The 22,906-nt window shown below is 39.8% G+C and overlaps 1 protein-coding gene across 1 annotated transcript in view; it reads right to left on the bottom strand.

The window, feature by feature from the left end:
• GRK7 (G protein-coupled receptor kinase 7) overlaps positions 1–17,987 on the bottom strand; it is a 31,754-nt gene extending 13,767 nt beyond the window's left edge. Inside the window, exons 1-2 of the mRNA XM_073359803.2 lie at positions 17,103–17,987; positions 16,216–16,653 (exon numbers count right to left, since the gene is read on the bottom strand). Of these exons, the coding sequence (XP_073215904.1) occupies positions 16,216–16,653; positions 17,103–17,705 (1,041 nt within the window). The 5' untranslated portion in view covers positions 17,706–17,987. The remainder of the gene's footprint in view (positions 1–16,215; positions 16,654–17,102) is intronic.
• Positions 17,988–22,906: the final 4,919 nt, after the last annotated feature.

Consider the following 22,906-nt stretch of genomic DNA (forward strand, 5'->3'; position numbering starts at 1 on the left):
GAAACATACTGACCAGAACAATTCAGTGGCCTGAACTGGCAGAGCAAACATCTTTCAAGTGAAGATTTAGCTATATTTGTTGGGATAGGATTGGATTGGAGGAAAGCTGGAATTTGCACAGTCTTTACTCTTATATGCACAAATCATATGCATTAGCTAGGCATGTCTCATTAGGCACTTTCAGAAAAAAATAATGGAGGACCCACAGCATGTGGTGTCTCCACACTTTTTTGGAAGAGGCAAAATCCAGGCAGTCCATGTGCCTCTTTCTCTGCCAGTAGTTCTTCTGGCATGCAGCTAGAGTCCAATGCCAACATTCTGGGCTTCCACTCATCTCTGTCATGGAAACCTTTTATTTGAATTGTAGAGGGTGAGTAAGATGCTTTATTTTTTCTACTTTGTTCAAACGCTTGCATTAAACTGAATTTTAATGTTCTTGTTTTAAGTGGGACTTTTAAAGCAATTTCTGTCTTCTTTTTTTAATTTAAAGAGGAACAGCCAGAAATATAAAATCGAAGTCGATGACCAAATTCTGCTGTCAGATATATGAATCAGATTGATGGGCACCCCATACATAAATACAAGGGTAAAATGTGGCTTTAGAATTTATACCAAAAGGGCCAATCCAGCCACCAGCCGCACAAGGAATTTCTGTTAACGGCAATAGCTATTTTGAGAATGGATTGACAAGACATAGTTGAATTGATGTAAGGAGCACGCTGAAGAGACAAAACTCCTTTTTGAAATTTTATTTTGTGTATTTTTAAGAAGTCACCTTATTTTTAATGTGTTCTCATAACACAAGACTTAACTCTGGGAATCACCACATACACTCAAGTCACACTGGAACCAAAGGAGCTTAGCACATTGTGAGGGCTTTCAGAAGGACTGGGCTTAAAATTTGAATGCTTATACACTGACCATACTGTCCTGAAAAAAGTAAAGTACTAGTAATGCCCTGGGTAAAACACTGTGGCATCTGGGCTCCTAGCAAATAGGGTATGGGAAGAAACACAATATAACTCTGCAGTTTCCATCAGCACAGGAACTGGCAAACAGAGGTGAAAAAATGGGATTTTTCTCTCTCTACCTTTCCCCATAGATCTTTACAAAACAAATTCAGTCGACATCATAAACCAAACAGCAAAGCAAATCAGAACATCTATCTTTTGTTTGCCATGGCACAAGAACTGTTGAACGGGGGAAAAAACCAAGCTGAGTTTAGCTCTATCAGCTCTTTCCTGGGGCTCAGTTCTTCTTTCCTCCAAGGGGTGCCACTGACTGCTTTGTTCTCTTTCCCAGCTGTTCCTCTGCTCCTTCAGCAGTGACCTTACCAGACACTGGAGGAATGTAACATTAGACCACAGGAAGCTGTTGATAGCTCTAAATTTCAAGATATTTTTTCTGTCTATGAGTTCCTGGGCCCCAGACCGAGGAAGAGAATAACTGATCTTTCTTTGCCATTCATTGAATAATGGTAATTTGAATCTTTTATTTTTTCCCAGAGCAACTGTGAGGAGGAATGGAGAAAAACTGAAAGTGGTGATACAGAACTACAGTTTCCCATTATCCTGTTATCTTGGCAAATAATCACATTACAGCAATAATCTACTTGATCGCTTAAAATAAATGGGGTGATTATTTTTAAAGCCAAGATAAAATTAGGTTTCTGTAACAAATGAAAACATTCCTTGTTTGTATCCTATAAAAAGACTTACAGAACCCAGAAGAATTTAGCACAGCTGCAATTACTGCTTAGCAAATACAAGGACTTCCTACGGTTTGTCTACACTGCAGTAGAGAGATGTGATTCCCAGAGTGGGGAGACAGACTTGTGCTAGCTCAGCTCAAGCTAGTTTACTAAAATAGCAGTAGCTGCTTCCAATAGAAGTTTTTATCCAAGCTCTGGCATTGCCTTCCTTTGGAACTTTGGGCAAGTCCTTTACCTTCTCTGCCTCAGTTTCTCCATCCATAACATAGGGATAATATTACTTCCTCACTAAAGAGGGGTGTTTTGAGAATTAATTACTTAATGGTTGTAGAATACCATATAAGTATTATTAGTGTAAGAGAATAATTTCAGACTACTCTGCATATACTTTAGGAGATCCTCTGGAAATGAATGCAAAAATAGTATCAGATCTTTTAATAGCACTATGTGTGGACGACTTACTCAGCAGAAGTCATCAAACAAATATTACATTCTGTGCAGGTGTTTTCCTTCTCTGTTTATGAAGTCTCTCTGTTTACTTCTCTCAGTAGCTTAGCAGGAAATATTAGCAGGTGATGATGAGCCAAATCTTCTATGGTGCTCAGCACCCTTAACTGCCACAAAAATCTGTGGGATTTGAGGGTGCTTGCATCTTATTGGCATCTCTTAGCATCATGACTCACGTTAGAGATACAATTAGGTTAAAGTCACTCTAAATAAAGAGACAAATTCAGCGAACACATACATGGGTACAAGCCCAGACTTCACCTGCTCCTGTGGCTGTAGAGTCTGTGCCTAGTTTTCCATTTTGACAACATATTATTAATGTGTTTGGGAGTGGGGAGGAAAAGGACTTTTTTTTTCAGTCATTTTGGGCCAGATTTTGATACCCTTAATCGCACTGAGTGGAACCTTACTCTGAAAAGAAAGGGACTGTTCACAATGTGATCAAGGGTGCTTGGATTTTGTGAGTAGCCTAAATCTACAGTACCACATCTTATGGATTGCTCACAAAAGTATCATGTAAACCTCATTCAGCCAAAGGCAGCCAAATCAACATTTCAAAGAAAAATATGACTGGCCAAGTATTTTAGGCCATATAACCCTTTCCCTGCCACATGCATGTTTCTGACAAGATTCAGTAAATACACACAAAATGTGTGCCTTGCATTCATACCATACTGATCACAAAAAAACTGTCAGATAGGTTCCTATATTTCAAAAATAATTATACGAAGATTTCAAACCATTATATAAACTGCTATATGGTACTTGAAGACATCACTCCAATATACTTATGCCTCATGGTTTCCATAATAACTAATGTGCTTCAAAGACAAAGAGACTAAAATTAATAATAGTATTTATATGGTGTTTTTCATCTTCCAAGAGCTTCAAAAATGTTCATTAATTAATCCTCATAACAGCCCTATGCTCTAGGTAAGGAATATTATCTCTCTTTTTACTGTTTAGTAATTATGAGTGACTGTTAGGTTGGGCTGTGCAGGATCGAGCCTTTAATGCCAAACAAAGTCCCTTTGTGCTACTCCAGTGACGCAAGGGGGACTTAAAGCTGGCCTAAAGGGGCCCAGGGGTTCCCATGACATTAAAAAATCCTCCTGGTGATCACCTGCTCTCCTCCACTGTGTAGGATGTGGGTCAGAAATTAGAAAGTAGGTGGCTAAAGCACTCTGGATGCTGGTGATCTTGGGCCAGTGAAAGAGCCTTTCAGCCAGGCCCAGAATTGAGGGAGGCAGAAAGGCGGGACAGAGTCACCTTTGCTTCCCCCATTCTGCTCAGCATGATGTTGACACCTCTAAGGATCAAGACCTGGTAAAGTGCTGTGAGATTCATGGATAAAGAGAGGTTTCAGAGGAACAGCCGTGTTAGTCTGTATTCGCAAAAAGAAAAGGAGTACTTGTGGCACCTTAGAGACTAACCAATTTATTTGAGCATGAGCTTTCGTGAGCTACAGCTCACTTCATCTGATGAAGTGAGCTGTAGCTCACGAAAGCTCATGCTCAAATAAATTGGTTAGTCTCTAAGGTGCCACAAGTACTCCTTTTCTTTTTATGGATAAAGAGACAAAGTACTACACTATTATATGATCACTAACAGATGCTTTATAACAGTGGTTCTCAACCTTTTTTCATTTGTGGAACCCAAACAAATTTCAAATGGATGTGCGGACCCCTTTGGAAATCTCAGATTTAGTCAGCAGACCCCCAGGGGTCCATGGATCACAGGTTGAAAACTACTGTTCCATGGTAACAACAACCTTTCGCAGATCCCTTAGACATAGGTAGTAGACCCCCAGGAATCCGTGAACAACAGGTTGAGAACTACTGCTTTATACCATCTAGCAGGATCCATTAAAAAAAAAACAACAAAATCCCACTAGTGAAAAAGAGTAAACTCAATGTATCAGAGAGTTATGATGAAATCAGTGCTGGTTTTGAAAGTATTAAATAGTAGTAATATATAAAATAATCACTTTGTTGCTAATTCTGAACAAATGCTGAGCTGTCACTTTAAAAGCACAAAGGAAGAGTATCTTCTACAGAATCTTAACCAACAGGATTGGTATGTATTAATGAATAAAGATCAGCAGTATCAGAACTGGCTAAGTTATTTTTCATTTCAGAATTGTGACCCACTACCCACAAGTTCTTAGTTATCTTGAAATGAAACTGCAAGTTTCAGGAACATCTAAATAGCTTTTCTTTTGTTTTCCTAAGAAACCTAATCTTACAAAAAACAAACATACAGGAGGGCAAAGGGACATTTTGAATATGATTTTAACCAAAACATGTTTTTCCTATTCAAATATTATGATGTCCTTCAAATATATAAAACACAGCACAGGAAAACTGTTAAGAAGCCTATATACACATCTTAAGGGGCTTTGCTTTTATGATTATTATAATGTCAATAGAATCCCTTCAAGTGTTTGCATAACTTTATCGCTCACAGTTATCAGTGTAGCATTTAACCTCCCTCTCTCTCTGGCTTGCATATGTTGTTGCTTGCAGACTGTATTGTCCCTGCTTGTCTGGGCCTGATCCTGCTTTCTTCGAAGAACCATCCCTCCCCATGAACGTGGGCCTTGTCCCATTACCCATTTAGCCAGGAGGGTGGGTGCCGCAATTAGCCCCAACCATCCTGGTCCCCTTTCTTCATTTCCTTTCTCTCTTGTTGCTCTAAGGTGATCATTCTGCCAAGTAGGTAGGGATCCTTTCTGAGAGAAAGCACAGGTACAGTGTGTTATCTTGAAAAATTTTCTTTACACATCTTATGATTTGTCTGTTTGTTCAGTCACTGTTGGTGCTATTAGGGAAGAAATGCTTCTTAACAATGTAATATTATATTGTCTCGGTGCAATCTAGATGGAACGTGACTCCCTGCTTCTTAGCTCATGGCTGCTGCTGTCCTACTATGGCTACTGCTTCCTACCCGCAGAAGGCTATTCCCTGAGCCTAGGGCAGGTAAGAGTGGGTACTTAAATTGACCAGGTTTCGTCCTGAGCCCAGGACGGGTAAGGGTGGGTGCCTTATGCCCCAAGCCCAGGATGGGAAAGGGTGGGGTGCCTAAATTAACCAGGTTACGCCTTGAGCCCATTGTAGGGTAAAGGTGGGATGTCCTAGATTGTGCACACACTCTTACCTGCACTAAAAGCTACATTAATGTTAACTATTTACTTGTAAAATACTTGACTTACCACAACAACGACACTCAGTATGGCCCAAGCCTGCTCCTACTGAAATCAATGGCAAAATTCCACTGACTTCAGTGGAACATGATTTGGCCCCCTAACATTGGGCATACTACATATCTTAAGGCACTGAAGTTAACACACAAGCAAAATCCTGCTCACCTTTCTTACACCAATGAATTCAGCATTACTACACATATAAATAAGATCAGCAAGACTGGGCTCCATATGCAACAATATAAGAAGTAGATACGTGCAACATGACCGAGTTACAACTGCTGTGGAAACTCTAGCCCAGCTCATCCACTCCAGTAGTAAAACCCACAGGAGGAAGACGAGGGAAGGAAAGATATGTAAGAATTGCTTTGTGAAGATGCCCCCATAGTGTTCTGTCAAGAAGATGGAGTTTGCCTCATATGCAAAAGCCTATGCTAGAGATAATTATAAACAGTTATGGGTTTTTAAAAATTATTTATTTAATAAGTTTTAATAAGCTTATAAATCTTTGCCATATGTAAATATCAGAAACAAAACAATCATTACAACAGTTAGATTTTGTTTAAAGAGACATTATACAGGAATATAGTCACAGATCTTTCAATTTAACAAGGTGTTATGGTATTATTGAGTGAGCATCGTTATAAAACTATGTTGTTTCCAATGAAGCATGTTTTTAATCATGACTGTCCTTGTCCACATGTAGAACAAAATTATGTTTAATACGGGTCTTTGTTAAAAGACTAACCTATTATCTAACACAATGCATTTTTCCCAGTAGAGATAAAGCCTACAACAGTGGTTCTCAAACTTGTTCTGCCACTTGTACAGGGAAAGCCCCGGGTGGCCGGGCCGATTTGTTTACCTGCCACGTCCTCAGGTTCGGCTGACTGCGGCTCCCAGTGGCCGCGGTTCGCTGCTCCAGGCCAATGGGAGCTGCTGGATGCGGCGTGGGCCAAGGGACGTACTGGCCGCCACTTCCAGCAGCTCCCATTGGCCTGGAGCAGCGAACCGCGGCCACTGGGAGCCGCAGTCAGCCGAACCTGAGGACGCGGCAGGTAAACAAACCGGCCCGGCCACCCAGGGGCTTTCCCTGCACAAGCGGCAGAACAAGTTTGGGAACCACTGGCCTAGAGATTTGCGGCAGTGCAGCTACACTGGTAGCTAGCAAGTGATAGCTGTAATTGGGGCAAATTCACTGTGTAGAAAAGGACTAATATTTTGCCTGCAAATATGTTGATTTAGAGGGATCTTCATTAAGATCTTGACTGCTTAATAATTATGAAAGGCTATGGGTGCCAGGGGCTCCCTTGGCTCCCCCTCTCCCCCCCCGGGATTACTGTCCATCATTCACACTCTTTCCCCCCATATTTCATAACACATGAGGGGTTCTATGAGTCAAACACACGAGAAAGGGAGCATAAGAACAGTCATACTAGGTCAGACCAATGGTCCATCTAGTCCAGTATCCTGTCTTCCAACAGTGGCCAATGCCAAGTGCTTCAGAAGGAATGAACACAACAGGCAATCATCGAGTGATCCATCCACTGTCATCCCAGCTTCTGGCAATCAGAGGCTAGAGACACCAGAGCATGGGATTGCATCCCTGACCATCTTGACTAATAGCCATTGGTGGACTAGCCTCCATGAACTTATCTAGTTCTTTTTTTGAATCCCAGACAAAAATCTGGTTGAAAACAAATAAAGGCAAAAGTGGTCTCTCTCTGAGGCAGTCTTTCAGGATTCAGCTCTATGAGCTTGGTCTATCAGTTTATTGCCTCTTAGTGGGGCCTACCTTCTGCCCCTCCACTTGGGGCATACTGCTTTGCTGCCAGTCAGTGCAGCTTCAGGAAAGATTCGGCCTGTGACTGTCTCCTTCTCAGCTGACCTGTCTCTGTTGTCAGCAATCTGAGGTGGAACAGCCTTCTTCCTGTTCACCAACCCTTCCTGTGACAGGTTTCCCTTTTTAAGTTCTTCCCACTCCAGGCTGATCTAGCCTTGCAGGTGTGCCTCATTAGGACTGAACAGGCCCAGAAGGGTTTGTTAGTCTCCCTTTCCTGCAAGCCAGAGTGAGGGCATGTCCCTTCACAAGAGCATAAAGAAAACCTGTCAGTTCCTCCTGGTTGCCCATTCCTATTATATGAGATAAAGAGCACACTAGAAAGGGCAGTAATGAAAGGGCAGTAATTTTAAAATAAATATAACACAACCCTGCTTTACACACCATATATTCAATCTGAGTAAGCTCATGTGTATACATTTCTAGATGAAAGAATGCCTACGCAATAGGCATATGTATATCCTGAAGACCAGCTTCAGTGCATGCTTGTTTCAATAAGGAAAATTAATATAGTGCTTATGTACTATATCCAATTTTAAATCTTTCTTTACTTCTTTATTTCTAAAATGGGCATTCTTCAAACCTGGTCATTTTTATGGAATCTGCCATCCTACTCATAAGGATCTGAATCCAGGAACCACCAAGAATCTCAGAAAAAACAGAGTATTTCCTTCATAGGACTAAAGTTATCTAAATGATCTAACCGTTAAAACTAATATTAGCTATTTTAATTATTTACAACGGTCTTTAAGTAGGGGCAAGAAAATATGAATGACAAGCTAGCAAGGAGAGCCAGAGGAAATGGAGGAAACTAAGGATATGTGGGTAATGTAACTCCTTATATATCCTGGCATGAAGGATTACTTAATTCACTGATCATACAAAAGTGACCAAATCAGATTCAACAAACCTTTCCATACCTATAAACAAAATCACCTTTGGGCTGGAAAAAGTACATGAACAATTACAGGGTAATTTCACTGAAGAGTTGCAAGTGCCTAAAACAGGAACATACAATGGAAGTGCTTCCTTAAGTAGAATGCCACTACTTTCATGCAAAACACCTAATGTTTTATAAAAGGGGTATATGGGCTACTCCTGTTGATGTGTGAGTGGGAGTCTATTTATATATGAGATGCTATGAAGTTTTTATTGCCTTGAGTTTGGGATGAATATAGTATTCATGACTCATGAAACTGTGAGGGAGTTATGCAGAACTTCCAAAACAAAAATAAAATAAAAAGTTAATAGGTCCCATGTCTTCTGAAATGGGTTGCGAAGTTACGTTTAGGGGAGTCTTTTAGCACTACATATATAGTGTACATTATAAGGCTCCAAAGTTACGAGTTATTACTATTTAAGAATTCCCCAGATGTTAAGGATATTTTACAAAAGAGAGAAGAGTTCTGAGAAAAGAAAACTCAAGGTCTAATGGCTAGATTTCCTCAATATACTGAGGAAACTCAGAAATGCTGCAGCCTTTCATAAAAGTGTATCATTGGTGCAGCTAGAAAGACTTTCCCTTTTTCCCAGTGACTGAGTGAATGAATTAAAAAAAAATTATATCAAACATTAGCGATTATATAATGTGCCAGATACAGTAGTGAAAGGTATATAATATACCTTTATTTAATCATAACATTAAATGCCATCAAGTTCCCTATTTTTCACTACTGTATCTGGCACATTATATAATCGCTAATGTTTGATATAATTTTTTTTTAATTCATTCACTCAGTCACTGGGAAAAAGGGAAAGTCTTTCTAGCTGCACCAATGATACACTTTTATGAAAGGCTGCAGCATTTCTGAGTTTCCTCAGTATATTGAGGAAATATAAATATATATATATATATATAAAAGGGAAGTTGATTATGAATGATACAGCTTTAGGCAAAATATTGTAAGCTTTAATGACAGGGCTTACTTAATGAGCAATCCTGTTAGGGAAAAAATGGGGTTGTGTTAAAATTGACTTATTTTCATTTACTGACAAAGTGAAGAATTAAGGCTAATATTTGCAATCAAACCTGCTTATGCTGTAAATTTAGTGAAATACACCTGTGCTGAAAAAGGCAGTAAATAAAAGGAACTGAAACCAAATAGTGTGTTCATAAGGACACTTGATCACAGGAATAATCAGAAAAGTAACTGTTTGATTAATAATGCACAGAGTCAGCTCAATCACGCATACCAAGGTCCCACCATTGTTGTTAAAACAAAGAGAATAAAAATGGAAGATTTATACAGCTATTCCAGCTTGCTGGAGAATAATAGTTTTTGAAGTGACTTTGCATTGCCTGTTGTTTTCTGCACTGTTTTTGCCACTCAATACATTTCTATTTTTTGAAAATGATCTTTATTAGTTCACAACACATACTGCAGAATGGATAGTAGTACTCAAATTACACAGTACTTGTAAATGTGAAGCAAACATCACATAACTCATCAGTTCAGAAAAACAAAAAGTCATTTATAAATGAACAGCAAGCACTACATAACTGATAAGCTTAGGAAAACACAGTCATATTTATAAATGTACAGTAAGCACTACCCAGTTCCTAGCAGCACCCAAAACTCCAGGCCAAAGAGCACTGCAGCAGAGAACGCTACTGTGGCAAACTGTTAAAGTACAGCTCCGCATTGAGTTCTTGTAATGACCCTTCTGTCTGGCTGTTCAAAGTCTGCAGTCAGCTGCTCTACCTCTACCTTTCACCCCGGAGGCAGCTTTTCCCCCTTTGCCTCATAGATATTATGCAGGACACAACAGACAACTATAACCATTGGGACATTTTTCTCCCTGAGATCCAATCTAACGAGTAAACACTATGAGCATTGCTTCAACCTACCAACTATCATTCTGCACCTACTCAATTGGTATTTGAACCTTTCCTTGGTGCTGTCAAGATGGCTAATGTATGGCTTCATGAGCCAGGGGAACAAGGGGTAAGCTGGGTCCCCCAGAATCACTATTGGGATTTCAATATTGCCAAAGGTAATCAACTGTTTGGGAAAGAAAATCCATGCTTGCAGGTTTATGAACAGTGCCAGGGTTCTTGATGTGAGCATCATGCAATTTCTCTGACCAGCCCACCCTAATATTGGTGATGAAATGTCCCTGACAATCCACCTATGCTTGTATAACTATAGAAAAGTACCCTTTCTGATGATGTACTCTGTGACAAAGCGAGTTGGAGCCAAAATAGGGATAAGCATGCCATGTATTGCTCTGCTGCGGTTCAGGAATCCCATTGCTGCAAATCCAAGCTCTATGTCCTTCACATTTCCAAGAGTCACAGGGGATGATTAATGGCCCTGCACATTTGCATGATAATGGCCCCCCACTGTGGATTTTCCAACTCAAAACTGATTTCCCACTGAGCAGTAGCAATCCAGGATTGCAAGCATCCAGAATATGTTGTTATTAATAATAATAATAAATAATAAGGCATCCTTGTTAAAATCTTTAAATGGATTTCAAATAAAACCTGAGTTTTCTCCTTAGAGATATAGAATTTCTTATACTTATTAGAAATTTTCAGGCACTGAGGTAAAATTATTTTGTTACCTAGGTAGCTGACGAGTTTTTAAGATAACGTGGACAGAAAAAAAAAGAACTGGGTTTGTGTCTTCCTTTATTTATTTGATTCTTTATGATATAAAGAATCCTTGAAAGTTTGTTTTGTTTTACTTATTTATATTAGAAATTCTAGTTTCTTCTTTGCTGTTTTTTCCTTAGAAGACTCTCTGAATAACTAGAGAAATAGCAAGATTATGACATGACAAATATCAAAAAAGAGAAATCTGAGCAAGAGGAAGGTATTTTAGGCAGATGTTTAAAATTTGGGGGGGGTTCTTTCTTTTTTTAAAATTATTTTTGCTTTTGTAGCACATATTAAACTTCAACACCTGACAAACAGTTGGAAGGAAAGTTCTTTGTGAAAAAAATCACCGCCCTGTCTCAGGGTGTAACAGGGTGGTTTGCCCATGAGCTGGAGAGTCTAGGGCTAAGCCAGCTCTGATTACAGGATGAGACACCCATGCATTTAATTAGGTGATCCCAAAGTAAAACATAGCAGGAAGCTGCAGGGATGGCACTTTTGCAATGAGGGAACTGCAGAGTGAAGCTACAGGGAGAGAGGTCTCCTGCAGTGGTCCCTGAGGAAGGGACAGTTCCTCAGGTGGAAGGAGGGGCTGTGCCCAGCTTAAGCCTGGGTGGAAGACTGTTTTTGTGTCTGAGAACTTTATTAATTTAATTAAAAAGACCTCACACTCTAAGAAGGGCTGTGACTGAAAGAGAAGCGGTGGAGTTTGTCGAAAACAGGGCCAGGAGGCACAGCCAAGGCACACCTGGCCGTGAGGGGGTGTTTGGGTAGCAGCCGGCTCTGTTACAGGCCCTAAAAAGGCTACCACTCTAAGGCCTGGTCTACAGTGGGCGGGGGGATCGATCTAAGTTACGCAACTTCAGCTATGTGAATCATAGCTATGCTACAATCATAATACAAATAATTTTAAATTTAAAGTGCTTTATGTTATGTTATATCACGCCACTTAAGGAAAAGAAAGGGTTTGAGCTGCCAGTGGTAAGATTCAAGTCTGCAGCTCTTATGCAACACTTTTCATCAGTAGATCTCAAAGCTCTTTACAAATGATTTTAACATCATAAATGGTAATTGTTTAAAAAAACTAATCCTATTTTAGTCATGGGTATCACTTCAGTTTTTTCCAAAGGGAGGAGACTTTTATCACCTTTAGAGTTCCTGGATATTGACAACTCCATTAACTTCCTGCATGACAAACTAGTAGTGTCTGTGATGAAACTGAGGGTTATAAGCACTCAGCCACTGGTTTCACTTCTCACAACAAACCAATTATTCACCAGCACGCCAGGAATTCCATTCCATTGTGGTTTACTCAAATGAAAACACTTGAGCAATGGTCAATATCCTACTGGTGAAATCCTTTTTGTAAAAAAATAATTCTAATAAACTGATAATTTCACTTATAAAAAACCCACACATTATTAATGACCATAGGGAAAAGTAATTCTGCCTAGCCCAATGGGACCCTGGTCTCTAGATGTATCACAGTACAAGTATGAAACATAATAATAATAATGAGATAGATACATCTAAATTCTCTCTCTCTTCCTGCCCACTAACAATAATAAGTTTAAAACAACGAAAACATTAAATGCCTGATATAAAACCACAATGAAAAGAATTTCAAAGTTAGGACTTGCAAAAGTTAGGCACACTGGGAGCCATTCAAAAGTAATTTAGAAGAGGATAGCTAAATGTGCTTACAAGTGGTGGAGGGTCTCATTGCCTGGTTTAATACCAGATCCTTAATATTATAACTAGGGCTGTCAAGCGATTAAAAAAATTAATCATGATTAATCACACTGTTAAACAATAACAGAATACCATTTATTTAAATATTTTTGGATGTTTTTTACATTTTTAAATACATTGATTTCAATTACAACACAGAATACAAAGTGTACAGTGCTCACTTTATATTTATTTTTGATTACAAGTATTTGCACTGTAAAAAAACAAAAGAAATAGTATTTTTCAATTCACTTAATACAAGTACAGTAGTGCAATCTCTTTATCATGGAAGTTGAACTTACAAATGTAGAATTATGTACAAAAAAACCTGTCTTCAAAAATAAAGCAATGTAAAATTTTAGAGCCTGCAAGTCCACTCAGTCCTACTTCTTGTTCAGCCAATCGGTCAGACAAACAAATTTGTTTATATTTGCAGAAGATAATGTTGCCCGCTTCTTGTTCACAATGTCACCTGAAAGAGAAAACAGGCATTCTTATGGGACTGTTGTAGCCAGCATCACATTATATTTACATGCCAGATGTGCTAAAGATTCATGTCCCCTTCAACCACCATTCCAGGGGCATGTGTCCATGCTGATGACAGGTTCTACTCTATGACAATCCAAAGCAGTGCGGATTGATGCATGGTCATTTTCATTATCTGAGTCAGATGCTACCAGCAGAAGGTTGATTTTCTTTTTTGGTGGTTCGGGTTTTATAGTTTCCGCATCGGAGTGTTGCTCGTTTAAGACTTCTGAAAGCATGTTCCACACCTCGTCCCTCTCAGATTTTAGAAGGCACTTCAAATTCTTAAATCTTGGGTTGAGTGCTGTAGCTATCTTTAGAAATCTCACATTGGTACCTTCTTTGCATTTTGTCAAATCTGCAGTGAAAGTGTTCTTAAAATGAACCCACATGTGCTGGGTCATCATCCAAGACTGCTATAACATGATATATATGGCAGAATGCGGGTAAAACAGAGCAGGAGACATAGAATTTTTCCCCAAGGAGTTCAGTCACAAATTTAATGAATGCATTATTTTTTTAATGAGCATCATCAGCATGGAAGCATGTCCTCTGGAATGGTGGCTGAAGCATGAAGGGGCATATGAATGTTTAGCATATCTGGCCCGTAAATACCTTGCAATGCCGGCTACAACAGTACCATGCAAATGCCTGCTCTCACTTTCAGGTGACATTGTAAATAAGAAGAGGGCATCATCTCTTGTAAATGTAAACAAACTTGTTTGTCTGAGCGATTGGCTGAACAAAAGAAGTAGGACCGAGTGGACTTGTATGCTCTGAAGTTTTACATTGTTTTGTTTTTGAATGCAGCTATATAACAAAAAAATCTACATTTGTAAGTTGCACTTTCAAAAAGAAGAGATTGCACTACAGTATTTGTATGAGGTAAATTGAAAAATACTATTTCTTTGATCATTTTTACAGTGCAAATATTTGTAATAAAAAATAATATACACTTTGATTTCAATTACAACACAGAATACAATATATATGAAAATGTAGAAGAACATCCAAAATATTTAATAAATTTCAATTGGTATTCTATTGTTTAACTGTGTGATTGAAATTGCGATTAATTTTTTAAATTGCGATTAATTTTTTTTAGTTAATCGCATGAGTTAACTGCGATTAATCGACAGCCCTAGTTATAACCTATCATTTAAAATGACTTTCCTCAACTTTTTCTTAAATAATCCAGTATGTTTTAATCCAGGGACAAACAGATTTTTCTGGCCACTATCAAATGCAATGTGATGACTAAAATAAAGCTCACATGCATGTTTTGTTTTCATAGTAAAATAAAGTTTATGGATCAAATTAGACCATCACAAATATACACTCACATATAACATGCAAAAATGGAAAGTTTTAGACAACCTCAACTAGTGGAGTTGCTGTCAGTCACCTATAATAAAAACTACATAGATAAATATAAGCTACATTTCCACACAACAATCTCTTTAAACATAGATTTTAGAGAGACTGAAAGCAAAACAAGCATATATTATATAATATAAATAGTCCCTCTCTACTTTACAGTTGCTGTAACAAGAACTCCTTACCATTGGGAGCCACGGTTTTGCATGTTTTTGCTGCTGTGATAGCCAGAACATGACTAGACCTATCATTGCTCTATAGCACAATTTAATAACATTATCTTATGGGGAAAAAAACCCCAAAAACTAAAAAACCACATACATACCAGTCAGGAAAACAATGCTAACAACAAAAACTAATGTTAAGTGCCTACTCTTCAGAAGAACTGATAGTCAGCAACATTCCCATTTAAAATCAAATCTGTCTTAACTGTCACTGAAATAATACCTTCACGATACATATTTAACATTCTAACACAACTAACACAATGTTAGATTCTAACACAATGTTTGATTTCCTCTATCTACAAAACAGGTTTTTTGTTTTTTTTTCTTGGGCTGAAAACTCAACAATGGACAATTAGAATATTAATTACAGGAAAAAGAAAGTTGGTCTTCAAAATAAAAATTTCATCTTATCTGTATACAGCAAAACATTAAAAATGTGTTTATTTCAAGGTTGGGGGGAGGAAGAATGATAAAGGGCCCTTTCCTCTTGACTGAGACTATGTCTATCAACCTTCAACCTACTGAGAGTTTGATGTGGAAATTTTAAATCCCCCAAGTACCATGTAAGTACAATGCAAAACAATTATAGGCTCCAGATGTATCATCTCTAGAAGTAACTTCATAACTGCCCTTTTGTCAAATATATAATATACATGGAACATTCATTCACTCATTATACACGTCTATGTGTTCTGGCCAGCAGGAGACAAATGTGCTACATTACACAGTACACCTTTCTTGTGAACCACCATGACATTATCACTTTAAACCTGGATCAATTTGTAATCACCACAGGTAGTGCTTAATGTGCTGCACATTCTAATTGAAGCAGCAAAAAATAGCCAACCATTACCCTTCTCTTACAGATATACACACTTTTATTTAAACTCTCACCTAGCTTTCACAGATCTTTAGACTGCAAACTCTATGGGGCAGGAACTTGTGTGTTTGACACAGTTCACTTATTGTGCAGCACCATGCACACTTAGAACAACGAACCATCAATAATACTATTAAATAAACAAACAAAAATCCCCAAACAAACTGACAAGAAATGGGATAAATGCCATTCCTCTGAAATAATGGTTGGTGATTGGGGGAGGAATCACACCTTTGATTGTCTCTGATTATACTTATGATTCACTCCTGGTTAGACCCTTGATGAGGCAAGGTAGCCCAGGAAAAGTATAGTGCCTCTCAAATAGCTAGTTTGAGTTAAGTGCATATCCCAATTAAAAAAAACAACAACAACAAAAAACAAAACAGACCAGTTTGGTTCTTTTATTTCTGTTTGGAGACAAGTTGTGTTAACTGCACATAGCAACAAAGAGTTAATTAACCAAATCCTCTTACCACCTGTCACTTAGAATGAAATGACCACATAAGATCTTTAGTGAAGAACAAATCCTGCGGAATTAAGGCTTGGTCTCATAATGCATTAGAAATAGAATGGCTTCCCTTCCTCCCTTCCCAGCACCATGAACACGCACTCACCCTCTGGGTGATGGTTTTCCCCTCTTTGACTTGCACTGCCAAGCCCAAATCAGACAATCTGCAGTTGCCATTATCATCCAGGAGAACATTTTCTGGCTTCATGTCCCTGTACAGGATTCTGATGGAGTGGAGATGCAGAATCCCGCAGGTGATCTGAGCCGAATAAAAGACGATCCTGTTCATTTCCAAGCCCCTCTCTCCCACGTTGTAGATGTGGTATTTAAGATCCCCTCCATTCATGAGGCTCATAACAAGACACAGGTGACTCTTGCTCTCATAGGCATATGCCAGGGTGACTATGAAAGGGCTGTTAACTTTCTCCAGGATCTCCTTCTCCAGAAGAGCCATCTTCTCCCCACCTTTCTTCTTCAGCCTCTTCTTATCCAGTTTCTTGCAGGCATACATCTTGCCGGTATTTTTCACCTGGATGGCACAAACCTAGAGGATCAAGATGGAAAGAGAAAGGAAGGGGCTTTACAAATACAGACTGGAGATGAATTAAGAGCAGAAGTGGATGGGGTCTAAGGAAGCAAGGTGTACCTTGCCATCCTTTCAGAGGGCATTGCTAGTGATCAGCCTGACAGAGCACTGGATGGGGATATAATGGGAGTAGGGAGTTGGTCTATTCTGCACGGATGGGAGCCTGTCTTATCCTTATCCAAAACTCCTGAGGACCTGATGGAGTTTTCAGAAGTTCCCTTTACTGACCAGCATGTGGATGCTTTGGGGCAATAAAGTGGAGAAGGGGTTACATCACACTGGTTTGCCCAAGGAGGAAGATAGTTTATCAAGGTCTTTGACATCTTCCTAGTCTATTATAGGCTCCTCTTTGCATTGCCCATACCCACCCACTAGACCAGGGAAGGGATGGATGGCAGTCACCCTACCTCTCCGAAGCCTCCTTTGCCCAGCACTCGAAACTCGTAGAAGTACTTCTCATTCACTGGCTGCCTCTCAAAGACTTTCCACTGCAGGAACTTGTCATAGAAGGGGGTTCTCTGGAAGTCCTGGAAGGGTTTGTCCCGGAGGAAGGCCCTGGTCTCCTCTTTGGCCAGCTGCATGATACTCTCATAGTCCTTCTCGGTGGCTGCCTGGCACTTGCTGGCCAGGTCTGGGCTCATGAAGGCTAGGAAGCCCTTGGAGCCAGACTTCAGGAAATTGGTGACCAAGCTCTGCATGATGCCACTCTTGGCATTGTCCTCCGCCAGCTCCCAGTTGGACACCTCATCCAGGAAGTCCTTGGCCACCAGGTATTCAGGCATGGTCTCTAAGAAATCCCTGAAGAACCTTTTGCCAATGGGCTGCTGCTCGCAGATGCTCTCATACTCAGCCGGGAGGGCCTGCCTGACCTCTGTGCAATGCTCAGGCTTGGGCAGTGAGAGGCTCTTGCGCCTCCTCTGCATCTCCTTGGTGTCCCCATCTGTGCTCTTCCTGGCCTGCAGGTATGCTGTGTTGGCAATCAGGTTGTCCAGGCCCCCCATGTCACACATCTTGGCGAGCTCTTGGGGTGGCAAAGCCTGGCTGGGGCAAAGTCACTCACTGGTCCTGGGGCTGTCCTGCACCTCACCCTGCCTGTGTGTGTTCGTGTGGCCTTCAGAGAGACACTGAGGAGACTAGCTACTTTAGCATTAAATACCTCTCAAGGATTTTCGCTAAGTACCTTTAGGTGTATGTACCATTTGTGGAAAGTGACTGGTAAGAGGTTTCTCTTTAAGGAGCTTTGGAGTTGCTATCTATAGCGAGCAGGATGACATCCCAGGAAAACCTTCCCACTGCCGTCACTGAATAGACACAGCTTGGCTGGTGACCCTCAGCACAGACCCTTTCCCGCCCCTTAAATGTGCCAGGATTCCCACCCACACCCACTGTCCAGGGCCCCTGGAGTGTGCCAGAATTCTACACCCACCCACTGTTTACTGACTCCTTATGCTCTGCAAGTGTGCCTGCTACACACACACACACACACTCCATGGCACTTTGCCCTTTGGGGTAGGGTCAAAATCCCACACACATCCACTGCTCATGGCACCCTGACCCGGGGGGTGGGGTACACAAAATCTCTTTGACTTCTTCCCATTGCATCCTGAGCTTTGGGGTACTGGAAATTACATTAAAACATATATAAAATAAAACAAAAGCTGTTACAAATTGTAAAAGCCATTCAAAAGTCAAAGCCATCCCTGAAACATAAGTCAGAAGAGAGGAACAGCAGAAAAAGTGCAGGGGATGTTTGGGGTTGTTTAATAATCACTCAGTTCTGATCGCTGAGCACTATCACATCCTTCAACTCACAGCAAAAGAAATGCCAACGCTTGTGAGCTGCACATATACGGTGCACAAACTTCACTGCTGTCATATGCTGCTCCCTCTAAAGGAACAGAAATTGGATTAGATGAAGAACAGGCTAAAAACTGCTGCTGTTCTAAAAATAATGATCAGTGTGTACTACCAGAACACCACAGAATCCTGGTCTCCTTCACATATAGCGAAGTGGAAACAATCTGAACTTGTTTAAGAGACAAGTGATTCTCCATTACACTTCTAAAAATATCCTCCTCGCCCCAGCCCCCCAAACAAACAAACCAAACCCTACCGTACATTGCAAACTACCGTCCAAACTTTCTGAATCCTGAAAATGTCACTTGGAATCTGTTTTCAGGACTCTCTTGTCTTAAGAGTGTCTACTTACTTTAGCTCTTGGTAATTCAAGGAGACTGGAAATATATTATGAACTTAGCTGATTGGGAATATCATTTGTGAAAAAATATTCTGTTTTCCAATGACTATTTAAAAACAATGGAATATAAAAAAATGTTATTGCCTGTACATGCTTTGATCATTTTGATCACTATTTTATTAGCTATTATGCATTGTTATTTAAGGTAAAGATTAAAGTACTAAAAACTAAGTTTCTAGCAACAGCAAAACAATTCCTCTTCAACGAAAGAGAGATTTCGGTAGTCCTTATTGCCTCCATTATTCTATACATACTACTTACTTATCTGAAAACAGCAATTTTAATGAAAATGGACAGAAATTGCCAATAGAAGAAATTTTTGTAACTATCATCTCTAAAGGCATTGTATTGTCTTATTGTGAGTTGGTTTGCCATTCTCAGATGTTTTATGTATTATGTTCTTTAATGGTACAACATGATTTTAAAAAAATGTAAATGCAAATTAATCTTACCAGCACTTCGCTGATAGGCAATAGAGAGCAAATTGCTTCCTGTATCTTACATCTCTTAAAGCAGTGGTTCCCAAAGTAGGGGCGTCGCTTGTTCAGGGAAAGCCCCTGGCGGGCCGGGCCAGTTTGTTTACCTGCCGCGTCCGCAGGTTCAGCTGATTGCAGCTCCCAGTGGCCATGGTTCACCGCTCGGCCAATGGGAGCTGCAGGAAGTGGCACAGGCTGAGGGACATTCTGGTTGCCACTTCCCACAGCCCCCATTTGCCTGGAGTGGCGAACCGCGGCCACTGGGAGCTGCGATCGGCCGAACCTGCGGATGCGGCAGGTAAACAAACCGGCCTGGCCCACTAGGGGCTTTCCCTGAACAAGTGGCGCCCCTAGTTTGGGAACCACTGTCTTAAAGGAAACTGCTTAAATGCTCACTTGTTATTTATAAATCAACTGTAAAGATAAAGTTCATTCTCATTTGCTACCAATGTAATTTATAAAGTAGTTGAACAATGAAAAATAGTCCAGGAGGAGTTCAAGAGAATAACAAAAATCCTATTAAGCCAAAAGAAGCTTTCTCCTAAAAATCTTGTTTTTATTCATATTGTTAAAAACAGGTTTAAACCTTGAAATTACAGGTGTTTGTCTGATATTGTCTTCTGAAATAAGGACGGTTTGGAAGAATGTATCAGAATGGTTAATGGGATGTGATGCCACTTAAGGATTCTTCTCAGAATCTTGCCAAAAGCAAGTTTGATTTTTCTCAGATTTGCAGGAAAATCAGAAGTTTCTTAGAAGTTTTATATCCTGTGTTTCCTCTCTTCCTTTAATTGCTCAGAAAAGCAACAAAAAAAACAAAACAAAAAAAACCCCACAAGCAGTACATTATAATTCCTCCATCATAGTCCAGTGGCCCATAGTTATCATCATGTGCCCACCCCATAAAAGTGTATAATGTGGAAACTACTCCAGCCTTCTAATAAAAGTACAAACTTACTGAATACATAAATCTAGAACTCTAGAACATATAGTGACTGGAAAATACTCCATCTAGAATATTAAGCATAAAAATCATCCATCTCCCATATGACAGGAGCTAGACATATAATAATATGTACTAATAATAATTACATATAAAGGCATATATTTGGGTTTGTATACAGTATCTTTCCTGTCTCTTAATTTCAAAACAGAACCAATAAATCCCCTATTTTGCCTAACAAGTTTGACTGTGTGTAAAGCAAACACACTATTTTAAGTCAAGATACGGAAGTTCTGCATCCAGTGACAACTTAAAAGCTGCTTTAATGATTACGGAAATGGTTTCAGTCATAGAAGTACATAAAAAGCAGAAATGCAAGATCAATTAGCCATCTTAAGGATTTCCTCTATTAAATGAACATCCAAAAGTGTTATATTTGCTGCATCAAGGACTTCTGACTACAAATAAGAAGGCACTGATACCTGTCTGGAAGAGGATCCACTTGACCCTAATGGCAATAATGTATGTAAACATAAGCAAATGATGTTTCACAAAAGACAGGAATAAATGTGAACATGGCAGTTAATGTAGGAAAGCAGGCTGACTTCCTTAATCTTGTAAACAATGAACAACAAAAAGACATGGTTCAAAATGAAAGATGGATAAAAACGAAGAAGGAAATTAGAGTGTGTCTATTAAGACCAAAAAGTATATCTCCTAATAAAAATGTCTAAACTTTTTTGATCAGAAAATCTCATAGAGATGTTATGAAGAAATATAGCTAGTTTTAAGGAAGATGGAGCCATTATCTCCTTAACTTTGGAAAAGACCTTATTCATATCTATTACCTTACACCTAGGTTGGGGAGAGAAGGGAATGGACTATGAAGACCCTTTAGTGATTCCTGTTACTAAAGGTTGATGTTCTGCTAATTTGCCTTCAGTGTGTATGTGACGGGTTTAATTGGCAGTAATATAAATATTAAGGGCATGTTTTTCAGAACTGCACACATGAAGTTGCATGCCTAATGTGGTATGCAATTACCACAACATCATATGGAAACTGGGTATTTTGCCATGCAATTTATATATGGAATCATGGTGTTTTGAAAGTACAAATTAGGCACACATTTGCACATGTGCAGTTTTGAAAATCAGGCACAAATGGACCTAAATCATTGATCTGGTTCACATAATAAAAAGGAAACTCCATCATGGGTGGTCACCTGCCTGGCGGGGATACAAATGTTTTTGCAGCCCAAAGCTGACCACACAGAGTATGTCTTCTAACATCAGGGCCCCGTGGCTTGCAAATAAATCTAAAAAAACATTCTGAAAGAATGGAGAGTGCCCAAGATACACTGAAATTGGCCACACTATCAACTCCTTCTGAGCCACGCTATCCCTTAAAGACGAATGCTGTGAAATTACTCTTAGCACAACTTGTTTAAATGACAGAAGCAGAATCCCAGGATATGTTGACCCTATAACAGGTTTCAGTAATCCATTTCTAAATTACCAATGCAAATATTGCCATTTCTGCACCAGATACCTGAGCCAGAGCCTAATGGCAGGATGTTTCTGTCCCAAGGCAGAAGCAGATCAAGGAAACACCCATATTTTTACGGTGGTCCACTTACCACTGGGGAGAAGGAATCTTTCTTAAGCAAGTGAAATCAACTTCTGCAGAATTTAAACTTTCTGAAAAAATGTTTCTAACCCTCGTTGTGAAGATAACCTTCTAAATGTGTACCAAGTATAACCAGTGCAGTCTTCCTAAAACTGCAGAGACACGGCCGCACTACTTCGGTCACTGCTGGGGAGGTTGGTCTGGATTCTACTACTGGTAAGGCATCTGGGGTATCTATGCCCAGTATTAATAAGAATTTTTTTTGGTAGGAGGAGAAGAAAAGTGGTCTAGCATTAATTTATTAATTGCAAAACGCAACACTGATTTATTTATTTTGTGTGTATGTTGAGGGGTAGCATTAATTGATTTTATTTGTGTTCGAGGTAGGGAATGGCATTGATTCATTTGGCAGGTGTGGGGGAGTAACTCCGCCATCCCTGGAACCGACAGCCAATTGCAACCGGACATCGTCATCACCAGTGAGGACCGGAAGAGGATTGTCATGGTGGATGTCACAGTGCCCTCCGAGAACAGGATGCCAGCCTTCCATGATGCCCAAGTTTGAAAGGTGGAGAAATACGCCCCTCTGGCTGAAACTGTGAGAGCTAAGGATTACCAAGTTCAGACACATGTTCTGATCGTCAGAGCCTTGGGCACATGGGACCGCAATAACGAGCAAGTGTTGGGAGAATGCGGAATCAGTCAACGCTACATTTGGCTGATGCAGCAACTCATGGTGTCGGACGCCGTCAGATGGTCAAGGGACAGCTACATAGAACACAACACCGGACATCGGCAATACCAGGAGGGATGAGCTGGAGTGCTGATGAGAAGCGCAGTGGGGAAAGTAACTGAAATACTTTCCTCATGGATTGTATTATCTCAGTGAACAACCTACCCTAAATT

Source organism: Lepidochelys kempii, chromosome 9 (genome assembly GCF_965140285.1).
Source record: "Lepidochelys kempii isolate rLepKem1 chromosome 9, rLepKem1.hap1, whole genome shotgun sequence".
NCBI classification, from domain to species: Eukaryota; Metazoa; Chordata; order Testudines; family Cheloniidae; genus Lepidochelys; species Lepidochelys kempii.